The following is a 15487-nucleotide window of genomic DNA, read 5'->3' as shown; positions in this document are numbered from 1 at the left end:
ATCAAATGACATCTGTATTAGGGACCAAAACTATGCTTCTGTAGCTCTTAACTGGAAGATAAACTTCATAAAGTAATTAAAGCATATTAAGGAAATGGGCATCTGGTACCCTCCTGTGAATGTTCCTCTCCCAGTTCTCCAGGACTGGCTCTACAGTACTGTAGCCCAAATCAGCACAGGGGGCCACCAGCCATGGATTAAACACATGTGAAAACAACAACAGAACTAAAACATAGCCTGGGATGCACCACCTGCTCAAAGTATCAGGCTGCTGCCAACTCTGGTAGCTGCCAACACAGCCTGGTTACTGGCCCAGCCCCTCCTTCCTGTCTGCTTGAATAGACTGACAGCTCGGGCTCCGAAGTACCCTCTTAGATGTTGTTATGGAAGCATAACAGTGCAAAATCAGTCTTCAGGTGTGCAGGGTAGAGTTTTTAACAGAAATGTGCTTGGTAAGTTTGACACTGTAGGAAAAGGAACTTTTTTTAAAAGCATCAGTAAAATAGCCTGATAATGTCTCACTTAAGCTGTATTCAGCTCAAATCTTGCCTAGGAGGACAGGGAGCATTCAGCTGTGAACTGACTTGGGTCCTGGCCGCCTTCTTGTCAACAGGTTGGAGAGTTGGCCCTATTAGTAAAATTTAGCTCTCTCTCCACAGCAGTGATAATGACTGGAGCACGAGGAAATGACGTGGTCGCTGTGCTGCGCACAGCTGTCTTCCTGGGGAGGTGCGTGTGCTCCTGCGAGCTGTGGGGGGTGAAGGGCCAGGGGCAGTGGCAGCTGGGAATCCCCCATCCTCAGCTGAAAACAAGGGCAGAAGGTCCACTTGTGGTGAGAGTTTAAGAAAAAAATTCTCCACACTCAATGTGACTATCTTTGGAATTCTTCATTAATTAAGGTTTTCACAAAATACAAAGCTCAAACGTAGCTGTCTATGGTCACCACACAACAGAATCAAATAAAGGGTTAGCACACAAATGATGATCTTTTTCATTTTTAAAAATATAAATAGCAGAGTTCAAGGTCTGACAGTTTCTTCTCTGTGTGTTTCTTTTTAAGGCTTTATGCTGCAGGCCCTTCCGTAATAAGCACTTGTCCCTGCTGTCGGGACACGCTGCCCCCAAGCAAGGAAGGCCCCTGCGGGTGCATTCCCAGGGCGACACACACCGACCCAGGTTGCCTCAGCCTGTGAAAAGCTCAACGATCAACCGAACACCCTCCAATCAGTTCTCAGTTTCATTAATCTTCTTTCTACTACGAAGTAACAATAGAAAGGAGTAAGTTCCCAGCAGCATTCAAGCTCTTAGAAGATCAATCATGAAGGGCGAGAGGGAAAACACAGGCTTTTTCCCGGATAGAATGCTTTCCTTTTATCCAGAAAACCCCCAATAACCCATACAGTTGAAAGGGTGGCTTGTACTGAAACGCTTTTCGGATTAAATAGTGTTGAGAGAAGGGGTGATCTTTAGGGGGGGGACTGCAGGAGAGGTTAAAGTGGAGAGGCTACTGTTGGCAAAGTACCACTAGCAGGACACCCCCCCACAGGAGTCAGGTCGCTGGCGAGGTCCGGGGGCAGAGCCAGGGTGCCTGCCTTGGGGACGAAGTCCGCGGGGAGGCTCTCCAGCAGACACTTGACCTGCTCCTGGCCCAGCTTGATCCTGTCGTCCAGCTTTCGCTGCTCGATGAGGAGCGTGGACTTCATTTTCACAAAATGCTGGTAATCCTGGAGCTGCTCCTCTGAGAGGTAATTGGCCAGGATGTCCAACACCACACGCTCCCGTCGGTCCAGGTTCTCCTTGAGCTCCCGGGCGTCCTCGTGCTGCCCAGCCAGGACCTTCCTCTTCTCATTAAGAGAGCTCTGCCAAGAAGAGATGAGCAGGTCAGTGGAGGGCGGGGAAGTGGGGGTGAGGAAGGGGGAGGGAAAGAGCCAAACTGCCCGCAAGGAGGCCTCCTATATAGGACGATGAAATATCCAAGTTTCTATTTCGATTGTCACTCTAAAGTAAGGAGACTCAGTTTTTTGAAAGGTTGCATACAGATGGTTCTCTAAGTCATAAAGTCACGTGGCAGCTTATATTTGAGAGAGATTGCATTAAATTGGCTGGGCTAATGGCTTTACTCTAGGCTTCTAGACTTAAAGGGGCAACCAAGGACGCCACTTATATTAGGTACTTGGAGTAGTTAAGGTCATAGAGACACAAAGTAGAACGGGTGGCTGCCAGGGCCTGGGGGGAGGGGGGAACGGAGGGGGAATTGTTTCAATGGTTAGAGTTTCAGGTTCGCAAGATGCAAAAGTTTTGGAGATCTGTCGCACAACAGTGTAAATATACTTAACATTGCAGAACTATACACTTAAACATGGTTAAGATGGCAAATTTCATGTTATGTGCAGTTTACCATATTAAAAAAAAATTGAAGGGAAAGAAAGCCAATCTTCAAGGTACCTTGAGTGTTTACAAGCATTTACATTTATAGCGATTCTCAAAGTGTGGGCCAGTAGCACTGCCTGGGAACTTGTTAGAAATGCAGAATTTCAGGCCCTCTTCCACCCACTGTATCAGAAGCTCTGGAGGTAGGGCCCAGAGATCTGTGGTTGAAGAAGCCTCCCAGGTGAGTCTTTTGCAGCTGAAGTTTGAGAACCTCTATTGTAATCCGCAGTCAACAATGGGAACACATTTACCACCTCTGAACAAAATCAGTTTCCATTTTCCAGGCCCTGAATCTAACATGAGGGAAATTCTATTAACAATGATGGCAATTTCATATTCTGAGAGTTTCTTATACAGACCCAATGGTAAGACAGTGTTAGCATCCTTACAGCTGACATTTCAAAAAACTTCATTGCAGCTTTTTACCCAACATGCTGACATATAGTTAATGTCATTAAAAATTTTTTAAAAATTTTATATTTAACCAGAATTTTCAGGCCAAAGTGACTGAAAATTTTAAACTTTAAAGTGGAAACTAATCAAGAAATAAGATTATTTAAATATATGCTTCAATACCAATTAGCTTATGTAGGGTTATGAAAGCCTCATGTGTCTTTGCCCTAACTGCCCTTGAACTAGCTTGTCAGGTCTTACACAGCAATGCCTGAGGAAAAGTGCAAAGTTAAAAGTTAATCTTACAAATATCTCCATTTTCATAGGCTTCCTTTCCCTAATCAGAACACACCTAAAAAACAACCTGAGGGACTGAATTTGCATGAAGACACCTTTCAAAATACTGTAGAGAAATTTTCAAGTTAAAGTGAGAACCTCTTCCTCACCTTTAAAAAATTATGAAATATTTTAAACATCACAATTATATAGAGAACGGTTTAATACCTGTGCACGCATCATTAAGAGTGCCAAATCTTAGCATGAACATTTTTCCATATTTGCTTCAGATTGAAAACAAAAAAATCAGCTTCAGTCGAAGCCTTACATATACTTCTCCCGAACCTCATCTTCCCCCTCCTCCCCTTATTGGTAACTGTAATCCTGAGTTTGGCACTTATTGAACCATTTATTCTTCTTTTCCTTTAAGAAACTTTTAAGTTTCCTAAGAGACTAGTCATTATAAAAACTAATACTGATGTGTTTTGCAGGTGAGCAAGCACTTACTCGTATGTAAGAGTGTGTGTGTGTGCATTTAAGTGTTAAGCTGAATTCAATTCTGGAACAACTCTTCTTCCCCAAACTAAGAACCGCTCCTTATCTCAGATGCCTGCAGCCTCCATCCAAGGGACCAAGCAGGAAACGTGGAACTACCTTCAGCTCCGTCCTTCCCCTCCTCTAACGTGCTCTGCTAATTCAAACTCATTCTCTCACACCCTATTCTCTATCCCCATGACAACTGCCTAAATTAATAGCCTAAACCCTGCTTGCTAGACTATTACAGTAAGTCTCCCAGCTGTAAGCATTAGTTAACATGGCTGATTATGTCATGAAATTAGTTCATGGCTCTCCAGGCCCACAGGCTAACATATGACCCACAGGTCTTTGTGATTCTTATCCGCACTAGATCCCACTCCAGATCCACACTCCTCAGCCCTGCTCTGTGTCTATGGAAGCTGAACCCCTCTGGATGCGGCATCCACTGGGCTCCCTTGCCCCCTGGGTTTGGTCACTGGGGGTCATGGGCAGGAAACTGGAAGGTGGGAGGAAGAAGAAACTGGGGACTTTATCCCGGGCTCCCTCCTTGCCAGGCAGTGGTGGCCACATCCTATCCCCCCAGGCCTCAGTGCTGTAGGACTCAGTGTTCCGATAAGGTGTTCTGATAGGCCTGCATTCTGATAAGGCCCCTTCCTCCTGCTCCTGCCAGTCCAGAGGCAGTAATGGCATCCCCTGGGGGACAGAGGGGCCTTGTTATACCTTTATAGTGTCCCATAATCCCTCCCACACCTTTCCGGAACTTTCTTCCCTTACCCCTTTTGATTGAGCCATCTACTGCCTGTTAGTTCCCTGACAACACACTTTTCTAATATTTCCTACAAGTCGCTGTTTTTAAAAACACCAAGCAGTCACTCTGTGCTCTAGACATACCAAGCACATGTATATCAGTTCTTGGACATGCCGTGGTCTGTCTTGATTTCTTCCATGGCATTCCTTCTAAATGAAGACGCCCTTCCCCTCTTAGACCACTTGGATTTGAGAAATTCTTCTAGACTCCATTCAAGCGCCACTTGTGTGCAGTCCTTCCTGACCTCACCTGTCCTCACGGCTCTGCGTGTACGGCTGTGCTGCAGCACGCTGGATGCAGTCGCTGCTTCTGCACTGGTTCTGCTCACTACCTGGCAAGTTCCTGGAGGGAGGGCCCGTTTCCAGCCAGCGTTCAGCCCTAGCTCAGGTAGCGCCTAGTATTTGACAGGTTCTTGTTAGCTGTTTACTGAGTGGAACCAGGAAGGTGGAAAGGACAGCACATTTGAGACAAGTACAGTTAGACAGTTTCTAAGTGAGGAAGCGATGGCTCAGTGCATTTACACAAAGAGGGCACTCGCCAGAGAGGGGCTGCCGAAAGTTCCTGGATGCTCAGAGTCACATGCCTAAAGCTTACCATCTAGATGTCTCATCCTTTTAAAATCTACTCGAAAAAAGCCATCTTTCCTTTGCATGCAGTACATTAGGAGAGATAATTGGGAACCCCCAGAGAGCACTGAGAGGGAGAGCTGAGGCCAGGAGCCAGAGCCCCTGGTTGGCCAGAGCACCCAGTTTTTGGGCATGGATATGAAAACCAGTGAGAGCTAGTTTACTGTCTGACCTCCCTTGGTACGTTTGTTCCATGAGGGTGGGGGTCTATCTGCTTTGTTCACAGAGTATCCCCAGTGTCTGGACCAGTAAGTGGCACATACTGGACACGAGGTAAACTTCTGCTGTGCAGATGAGCAGATGAAGAATGCTCTGTACCTATGGACTTAAGTCCAACGAGGTGCATAATACCGGGGGCGGCAGCTGGACTCCTCCTACCCTGGCTCCACTGCCCACTGGTCTGTGGTGAGGACTCAACAGGACTCACCTCAGGCGTGTAAGCCCACAGCGCCTGGTGCGGGGGGAGCGCTTGGATTCACCCCGGCAGCACCACCGCTCACTCCAGGAAGGGGTGCAGTGCCCTGCAGCCGGAGCTCATGCTCCTGCACCCCCTCTGCGTCCCCAGCAGCTTTGTTGTCCCTCTCTCTTGTTTTTTAATGTCATCATGCTTTTATCTTTCCTTTTTCTGGGATAGAAAGGAAGGAAGGGAACTCTGGCACCCATGTTTCTACTTCCCTAAGTGTTCCCCGAGGCTGAAGTGTCAGCACGACATCCTGGGGTGGAAGATGCCTTCTTCTCTGCTCCCTGCTTATCTGTACGTTGCGCTCTCTCCCTGCCCCAAAGAGATGGTGACCTTCTCCAGGAGGGCTCCTGCCTAATCGTACTTCTCTGTGTACACAGGCTCAGAGGCTAGGCCACCTACCCTTTCCTCGTCACTGGCATCTTCACCAAGGCCGCTGAGGACATTCTCCACGCGGGCCAGGCGCCCCGAGAGGGAGAGCAGCAGGTTCACGACCTTGTCCAAGTCCCCAATGAACATCTTGTACTTGTCAATCTCGTTGGGCTTGCAGAGCTCGCCGATCCAGGCCCCCACCTCCTCCCCCAGGGCATTGTTGAGCTTGATGTCCATGAGCAGGCTCCCCTTCGCCTCCTGGAGGGTCTCCAGCTTGTGAGTGAGGCTCGCAATGAGCTCTGCCTGTAACGAGACACAGCAAGAATGAGCCAGCTTGAGTGGTCAGTGGAAAGCGGATCCACTTCTCCCAGCTGCATCCTTCCTGTCTTGTCTTTGAGGCTCAGCTGAAGGCCCCCCTCTATTCCTTACAGACTGCCCCCCTCAACATTAAGCCACGATCTTTCCTTTCCCTGAATGTCTACCACTGCCTTTCCCTGAACCTGTTCTACTCTGTCCTCGCAGGCCCATGCTCCATGACACATCGTCTCGGAATGTTTTCCAACTGTGTCCGGCCGGGCACAGCTCTGCCTTCCCAACTGGTTTGTTAACTACTCACCTTTAAAAGTCTTCTCAAGACATGTTCTCATTTGAACCTCACAACAATACCAGAGCCCAGTAGGGTAAATATTCTTGTTTTACAAATAGAGAAACCCAGAGTCAAAGGAATTAAGGGACTTGCCCAAGAGCACAGAGCTGAGTTGAGTATTAATCACAGATACCATCTGTAGAGCAATTACTATGTGCCAGACACTGTACGAGAACCTGTGGATCATGTCATGTAGTCTTCCCAGCAGTCTCGTAGTAGATACTGCTTTAACCAAATCGGACAACAGGCGAGGAAACTAAGACTTAGTGAGGTGAAGTGAGGCTAAGACACGTGCACCCCAGGGGGGCTGCCGTGAACTCAGGTCAGCAGGACTCCGGGGGCCGCCCTTGTACAGTCACTGTAAATATCCACGCCAAGACTGCTGTCAGAACTCAGCCCCTCGTCCTGTCCACTGCACCCACAGTCTCCAGTTCCCAGAGCCATGTAATTTGCCACCTTACTTACAAATTTCTATACATATAAAACAATTACACAAACACCCACTATATTTAGCTGAAGGGGTGAAGTAGAGGTCTTAGTTTGACTTCATTGATAGGAAGTGTCCACTACTACCTCGCTGCAGGAGAAATAAGACTCCATGGCTTTTTAGATTAGTCCTTCATTTTTCTCTTCACCTAAGGTAGCCGGATGGAAAAGGAACATAATCTTTTTTTGGTTAAAACCTATTTCTTTACCACTAAGAAGGTTCCAGCTCAAAATTGATATGTGTGTTTGTGTGTGTAAACCTAAGCTGTGTGGCTTCAGTTGGAAACTTGGTAAACAAGGGTCACAATTTCTATGTTAGAGTAAATCTTCATTTTAAAGGAAGGGAAAAATAGAAACATTTTTGACAAACAGAATTGAAGGGTACTGATGCCTTTGTCTACTATTTCTTCAACATGAGCACCACAGAACACAATCATCACAATGATACAGGAAAATATTTCTCCATGATCTGCCCATCTTTAAGCTGGAACACCAGAGCCACTTCAGTCTAGGTGAGGTTCATAACGTCCTTGACATGTCCAAGTTCTGGCTAAAATGGGGACATCTCATTGTCTTCTCTACTCGTCTAATCCCAGAGACCGAAGGGGGACTAAGCACTTCCATCTGCTGCACTGACTGGCTGTGGGCTATACTCTTTGGCTCTCTACAGGCAGTTTAGTTAAGACAAGGTCGATGTAAAAGACAATTTTGGTAGTGGAAAAAAATGTGTAATGTATATTAGTTGTCCACTGAAGAAAAATGCAGGTGGGAGAGAATATTGTTTAATGTCATTTGTTTAATTCTCCTTATATTTCCCTGGAAAATATCATTTTCTGAAAAAACAATTCTGGCTGGAAGTTACGTTATTCGCCTACAAGATGATCTGCTAGGGACCTGCAGCAAAACGCCCGGTGGGACGTGACGATCTTGCACTGTGGAAGAGGGCACAAGGATACCAGAACGGAGAGCAAGAGGGAAAACCAAGATGTCTGCCATCACGTCTCCCAACATCCCTGCAGGGCACGGGCAGGACGAGTCAAATGTCACCATTCCTGTCTTTCAGACAGATAATGAGAGAGACTGACATCTACATGAAGTCAGCCTGGGAGCTGTTCGCCTCACAGCTTCATTTCCTAGGCTCTCCACTCTGTCACCAGATGGCACCGCCTTATAGAAAACCAGGTTAGAGAGAATTCAAAGAGGTAGTTCACTGAGCAACAACACTCTTATCACCTCAACCCCAGGAAAAAGCCTTCCTCTTATTCAGGTGCTTTGGGATCCATTTCAATCTCACCTCTCCAGAAGTACAGCTTCTAGAAGCAGCTTAAAAAAAAAAAACAAGAGTAGAAAAGAATAGAAGGGAACAGTTGTATGGGTTCCATTATTCCTATAAACATGACTTCTTTTGAAACTAATATTGTGTGTCATTTCTGGAAGGAACTCAAAGAACTTAATAATGCAATTGATATCATTTAAAAAATGCCCATTACGGCTCTCAGTAGCTGGCATTTTAAGGGACAGGTGTGATGATTTTTAATTTGCAAACGAGTAGAAAGCAGTGTGGCTATGTCTGTCCTCACACGTTGGGGTGGGTGGTGAAGGGAGGGGAGAACTCTGCCCCTGAGTTTCCGCTGAACTCGGCTCACTAACTTTCTCAGGCTCCTTCAATCTAAGTAGGGCTTATAATGTCCTTGACATGTCCAAGTTCTGGCTCTAATTAAAGGTGACGGGGCAGCCGTGCTAGAAGGGCAGGCACCACGTGAGCGTGGTTCAGTGGGGAAGGACGGGTCAAAGAATGTGACACAGCTGAAGCGCCGTCAGGGTTCAGCTCGAACCCACTCAGTCTTTCCCCTGCAGACCTTGTTTTGGTTTTCAGAGACATCACTGCAGGCAGAACTGTAAACCTATCTGCACAGGAGCTGGTGTGTACCCTGGGCTTCATGGGACAAGGAAGAACAGAATGGGAGGAAGATGCCTAGGAGTGGTCCAGGGAGGCTTCTGTGAGAAGAAGCAACATACATGTTGTGGCATTTTGACATCTAAAAGTTGTTGGCTGGGCTGTCACGGGACACATCACAGCTCAACCATATCTGCTAATATTAGTGTTACCAGGAGCAGTCACTCCTGGCCCAAAGGTTGCACATTTGGATGGTATTTGAATTTTTTAATTTTACCAAGCCCTTAAAATATGGGGACTTGGATTTTAAAATGCAGTTAAGAGGGATCTGAGTAACTGAAGGCAACAAGAGAAAGTTGGCTGTACCAGACAGCCATTTCTCTGCCAGGCAGATCTCTCCAAAAAAACAGCCAACTTACACCCGATAGAATTCAATGGGGAAGAGAGAAGAGGTGTTTTGATTTTTTTTTTTTTTAACAACATGCTAGTCTTTCAGGAGCTAGTTAATTTGCAAAATCACTGACATTTATTCACTTCTCATCTGGCATAAACTGTTAACTTGCCTCGCATGAGATGCTATTTATAAGGGTTTTTTCTCCAAACATAGCTTAACAGATCCTCCCGCCCACCTCACCATCTGCGCACAGAAACTTTGCTGGGCCCCTTCCCACCTCCTCACTGCTCCAGCTCTGACTCTGGCTCTGGCTCGCACACTGACCAGGAGTCAGGAGACCTGGCTCTGACAGAACACTCACCATCAGGCTGTTGTCTGTTTTTTCATCCACAGCAAGGGCATCCGAATACCTGCCTAAAACTAACAGTTATGTTTAATCACTGAGCACTTTCTCCACACCAGGCACCATTTAGGAGTTTTCCTATTCAATGACTACTCACAACCACGCTATGGGATGGGTGCTGTCACTAGTCCCCTTTTACTGATGAGGAAAGTGAGGCAACGGAGGCTATTTGACTTGCCCAAGCTCAGGCAGTGCCAGGCTAAAATCCAAGTCGTCCGGCTGCAGGGTTCAGGTTTCACCACTACATTAAAGCAGCTCAGAGGAACACTGTGAGGCTCAAATAAAACAAAGTGTGTGCAGGCACTTTGGAAAATGTCAAAGTACTACACACATTCACGTTACTGTTTTGTGCTATTATTAAGGTCAGGCAATACTTGAGGAACACACCCTAGTCATTTAGGCAGACGCGCTGAGGGGAACACACCCGACTTCTCCCCACACCAAACCACGCTGCTTCGCCGTCTGCTCTGAGGACCTTGCCGACAGCATTGCCAATAACATCGCTACAAACACACCACTGGCCTCTACTGCTGCCTGTCTTCGTCTAAACAAGAATAATCCAGGACTCCTAGCTGCCTGGCTGAGCTGGTAAAAACTAGGACTAGATAAAGGTGTTCAATGCACAGGCTTTGCTGCTGTTTCTTTGATTTGAAACGGGAGGATCCAGGCAGCAGTGTACGACTGTGTGCTTTAGCTGCACTGCAGTTTCTCTCCTGAACAAACCTCCATCCCTGCTGTGTGACCTGATCAAAGCAGAAAGGTCATGGGAACTCGACCGCCACTTCAGATATTCTCTACTACACTCTCTGTCAAGGGTGGTTCTCTGCCATTTCCTCCTGGGAAGACCCGTGACCAGAAAGTTGTCATATTTACTTAGTGTGGTCTCTTAGTTCAGGTATCAGGAATCTTTGACATACAAGAAAGAATATTACCTTTCTATACATTCAACTCAACTCATCCCTCCCTTTCCAAACGACCTCCCTGCTGTCCCCATTCCTGTTAGGCCGGTCACCCAGGCCAGGAACGCCGGTGTCAACTACTTCCTCTCTTCCATGCTCCACGCCTGATCTGCTACCAGGTTCTGTCTGTTTTACTTCCTTTATATAAACGTAAGCCCATCTGTTTTCACTGCTCCGGCTGCCCCTCCCTGAGACCCGTAGGGTCACTTCCCTGGATGGCTGCCACACCCTCCCAACTGCCCTCTCTTCCTCCTGTCTGACTCCACACACAGCTGCCAGAGAGACTTTCCTGAAACGTGAATCCACCATGGCTCCCTCCCTGCTGATGAACCCAGGGGTGGGGGCACACCTGACCTCGGCCAGATGGCTTAAGCCCACTGCAGCCTCTCCCCTACTGACTGCAACGACCCTCCCAGGACCCCGAGGAGGGCTCTGTGAGGTTAAGTGTGGCAGGGTGCTGGGGAGGGGAGCCTGACCTGAATACCACCCAGAATGGGGTGAGTGTCCTGTGTTCTCCCCTTTGTGTTCTAGCTCTGACCACAGAATAGCCCCTGTGCTGAACTGCACAGAGGCAGGGCAGCAGAAGCACTGAAAAAAGCACCGCCTTCTCTGAGATAAAGCATGTGGGGAAATCCTGTTCTTCCCTCATCTTGCTCCCGCCCACCCCGGTGGCTCTACTCTCAGAGCTGCATGGCACAGACACTTAAAACCCCAAGGACAACCCTTCTTTCTTTCACAGGAACTGAGAAAAGGAACCCCCGTCCAGAGACTGGGAGGCGAAGGCCCACAATTTTTTCTCTTGTATCGAGGATAGTCCTAGCCACGCAGGCTGTTGTTAACATCATGAGAACTTGTCTGTTTCCAGTCAGAGACCCAGGAAAAGGGGCCACTGGGAGCCAGAGAGCGTGGGGGATACTGGACAGGAGAGAGCGGGAAAAAAGATCCCATAATTCTACTGCCCTAGGTCCTGGCTCACCCTCAAGCCACATGTGTACGGGACAGACCCAAAGCAGCACAGCAAAGGCTCTGAGACCTGAACTGAAAGGTGCCTGGATGGGTCAGACACATACAGCACAGCAAAGGCTCTGAACACTGAACTGACACTGGAACCACCACCTAAAGGTAAGGTGGCCTGAACCTAACTACGCTGACTGCCTTCTAAAACAATACACTGACATTCTTCAGAGGATTCCAACAGAACCCAGAGTCTTACAGTATAATACTCAAAACGTTCAGAATACAGTATTACCCAATATGAAAAGAACCAGTAAAACGTGAGCAATCTCAGGGGGAGAAGGGTGCTAACCCTGAGATAATCCCAATGTTGGGACTATCAAAGCCTTTAAAATGGCTTTTATAACTATTCTCCATGGTAAAAGTAAACACTCTTGAATAGAAAGGTAGGAGATCTTAGTAAAGAAATAGACACTACAAAAAACTAACTGAATGGAAATTTTAGAACAGAAAACTATAATATTTGAAATTTAAAAAAAATCACTGGCAGAAGGGAGACAGGAAAGTCAGTGAAACTGAAGATCATTAGAAAATCTGAACTGACAAAACATTTAAAAAAAAAATGAACAAAGCTTGAGAGACTTGCAGGGCCATATCAAAAGGTCTAATACTTGTCCCAAAAGGAGAAGGAAAAGATTAATGCATAAAAAATACTTGAAGACACAATGGCTAAGAACTTCCTGAATTTGGCGAAAGACATAAATTTACAGAATCAAGAAGCTTTGCAAACCCCTATAAGATAAACCAAAGAAAGTCAGGCCCAAATGCATCATAACCAAACTGCTGAAAATCAAAGAAAAAAATCTGAAAGCAGTCAGAGAAAAACAACACATTGCATATAGGAAGAACAAGTATTTAAATGGCTTTCCCATCGGAAACCATGGAAGCAAGAAGGAATGGGACATTTTTAACTTGCTGACAGGAAAAAAATAGTCAGCTTAGAATTCCATATCCAGTACTAATTCTTCAGGAATGATAGCGAAATATAGACATTCTTAGATGAAGAAAAACTAAAAGAATTTGTCACCACTAGACAAATGCCAAAAAAAATAAAATAAAAAGAGAAATGCTAAAGGAAGTTTTTCAGGCTGAAAGGAAGACAGACCAGAGGGAAACTTGGAACTTCAAGAATGAAGCAAGAGCAACAGTACTGAGCAGCTGAGAACCATCTGGGTCACTGGTGGTCTCTTGGCAAAGCCAGTTTGGGGGAACAACAGATTCTTTCTGCCTTTTGAAATATTCCACTAAGTCTCTAAGCTAAAGCCTTTTGGGCCTTCAGAAGAGAGAATCACGGGATCTGGTTAAGCAGACTTTTGCCTAATAGATACGGCAGAGCTTAACCAAAGAACTGAAAGCTCTGATTATTAAATTGTCTTTAGAGTTTATGTATGTCAGAAGTTCAGAAAACAAGTGTTTTATATTTTAAGTAATATTTATATTTACTTGGAATACTGTAATTCATCATCTAGGATATATAAGTAGAAAATAAAGTAGAACTGATTTAAAATGCTAGTTTCAAGTTTTCAAATATTAATAAATCAGAACTCTAGTTTCCACTGTTAGTGAGTTTCATGCCTAGAAATACATCTTAGGTTATTAATCACTTTAAATATTAGGCAATAAATTACTATTTTGCAAAAGTTAATGGAAGGCTATGCTCTTGCCTTAGAACAATCATGATCAAGTATCATGTTTTAAAACCATCCTTGGAAAAGCTTGTTGTATACCAGGAAGATAACTGCATTTTCAATTTCAAGCTAAATGTATTCATAGGTGCCTTCAACAACATCATTTAAAGCCTACACATTTTTTCTGTTTCCAGGTGAAATATGTAAATGCAAGTGACACGAACACAAATTCTATGACACATCAATAAACTTGTAGTTCATTAAGACAAACAGAAAATCCCACCGGGATCTTTACTGCTACAGGGTAAAACGCGAGCTCTTCAGCGCTTCACACAAAGCCCGGGTGACTTCCGTGACAGCCTGCCCCCGTGGATCCTCCCAGCCTCATCTCCTGCCATTCAAGACCTTTCTTCTTGGTCTCTAAATTTGGTAATTTCTAATTTAATCATGACTCTTTTTGTTTTACATTCCAAAATATCAAACCGCCTGGAAGCATTCTTTCTCAACACACGCGCGCAAGCGCACACGCTCCTCTTATTTTCTCACACCTCTGCGTCTTCTCCCGCGCTGTCCCCTTTGTCTTGAACGTCCCCTTCTCTTCCTGTCCTGACTCATTCTGATTACTTCAGCTTAAAATGTGACAATACAGGCGTCAGAGCAGTTTTATATAAATAAAGGAGACAATACAGCACTATGTTAAAAAAAAAAAACAGCACCATAGCCCACATCTGGGACTAAGGCGTGCTAAACAAATGGTACCCAGTGTCATTTCCTGTGCGGACTAATCCTCTCTTCCTTCAGGTTCGCAGTCTAAAAATACTTCTTGCCACATAATCCCCAGACTGAGAGGGTGATAATACAGTGATGAAAAAGCAATTAAAAAGTAAAATCAGGATGGGGAGGAAAGAGCAACAAGTAATTTGCCACACTGCTACTGCAGTATGTCTACATGCCAAAAAACAGAACGATAAAAACTCTGTAAAATGTTCAGTTAAAGATATCATGGCAGCTTGGTACTTTTAGAGTGTTTATATAGCTCTCTTTGGGATAAATACAGGCAGACTTGAGCAAGGTGGTTTTCCCCCCAACCCCATGAAATGGGAGTGTTCAGCTGTGCTGAGGTGGGGATGGGCCAGGAGCTGTGCTAAAGCAGGCGTGCACAGGGGGAGACCTTGCGCTGGGAGGGTGTGCGTTCCTACAGCAGCTGCACCACGTCAGCATGTTAGGCATGCGCTGTGAGCCCAACGGAGCTGGGGCGGCAGAGGGGAGAAGCAATACCACTGATAGAGGTGCTTCTAAAATCCCTAAATCCTCCTGCCCCACTGCTCCCTGCTCCCATGGTCTATATCCTGTGGTCTCATTCCAACACATAAACCAGAGTGCTTAGGACACATTATAGAATAGATGAACGGAATCACAGAAGAGAATTTCTCCTGGGATTGGTATCACTGAGAATCTCTTACATTCCAGGCTCAGCACGACGCAAGCTTTAACAAAAGAGTCCTTTCAGCAGGCAGGCCTGAGCTGCGCGGAGAGCTGTGAGCACAGGGGCAGGCAGCCCCTCTAGGGCTGGAAAGAAAGCAGCCAGGCAAGAACTGTCTCCCCTGCAGGCACAGCTGGGCTTAGGTCTCCATGGCATGTGGGAAGACAGCAGCATCAGGGTCATTCTTAACATGCTGTACATTTAAAATTTCTGTAGGAGCAGCAAATGCTAACAACTAAATTCCCATACTGTGCTTTCAAGCTGTTCACTGGGGTATGTACGGCAAAGAGAGCTGGGGAGTCTGAAGAGCAACACTGCCTCTTCTCAGAAGTGTCTTTGGGTAATTGGTCTCTCTTTCCTTAAAGTTTCTTGATTTTTTGGTTTCCCTTTGACCATGATACATGAAATGAAATTTACAGACTACTGGCATTGGCTGCAGCTGCCGAGAACAGTGTCGGGGTCCCTGTGTTGGTCCAGAAAGCAAGGGCCTGAGTTCTCGTCCCAGCCATGTGACTTTTAGGAAATATCTCAATCCCCCTAACCTTCACTTTGGGCATTTGTAAAAACGAAAATGACAGGAGAGCTGTGAGGCCAGTGCTCCAAGTGCTTTGCAAATTGAGCAAGGTCAGTGATGTGACAGGCCCCTTGCACTCCTGCTGGAAGAGGCCCGTAACC

The 15487-nt window shown here is 46.0% G+C and overlaps 1 protein-coding gene and 1 long non-coding RNA gene across 3 annotated transcripts in view; one reads left to right on the top strand and one right to left on the bottom strand.

Annotated features, from left to right (window-relative positions):
- Positions 1 to 15487, top strand: part of LOC105091607 (uncharacterized) — a 42909-nt gene that overhangs the window by 18473 nt on the left and 8949 nt on the right. Inside the window, exon 2 of the long non-coding RNA XR_010380839.1 lies at positions 1061 to 1880. This is a non-coding gene — a long non-coding RNA (uncharacterized LOC105091607). The remainder of the gene's footprint in view (positions 1 to 1060; positions 1881 to 15487) is intronic.
- The window catches only part of SHROOM3 (shroom family member 3), a 296769-nt gene continuing 282154 nt past the window's right edge, over positions 873 to 15487 (bottom strand). For both annotated transcript variants that reach the window (XM_064485530.1, XM_031471167.2), the window contains exons 10-11: positions 5933 to 6205; positions 873 to 1859 (exon numbers count right to left, since the gene is read on the bottom strand). In XM_064485530.1, the coding sequence (XP_064341600.1) occupies positions 1491 to 1859; positions 5933 to 6205 (642 nt within the window). In that variant the 3' untranslated portion in view covers positions 873 to 1490. The remainder of the gene's footprint in view (positions 1860 to 5932; positions 6206 to 15487) is intronic.

The sequence above is a fragment of the Camelus dromedarius genome, chromosome 1 (genome assembly GCF_036321535.1).
Source record: "Camelus dromedarius isolate mCamDro1 chromosome 1, mCamDro1.pat, whole genome shotgun sequence".
Classification (NCBI taxonomy): Eukaryota; Metazoa; Chordata; class Mammalia; order Artiodactyla; family Camelidae; genus Camelus; species Camelus dromedarius.
This window is presented reverse-complemented; position numbering and strand designations above follow the sequence as displayed.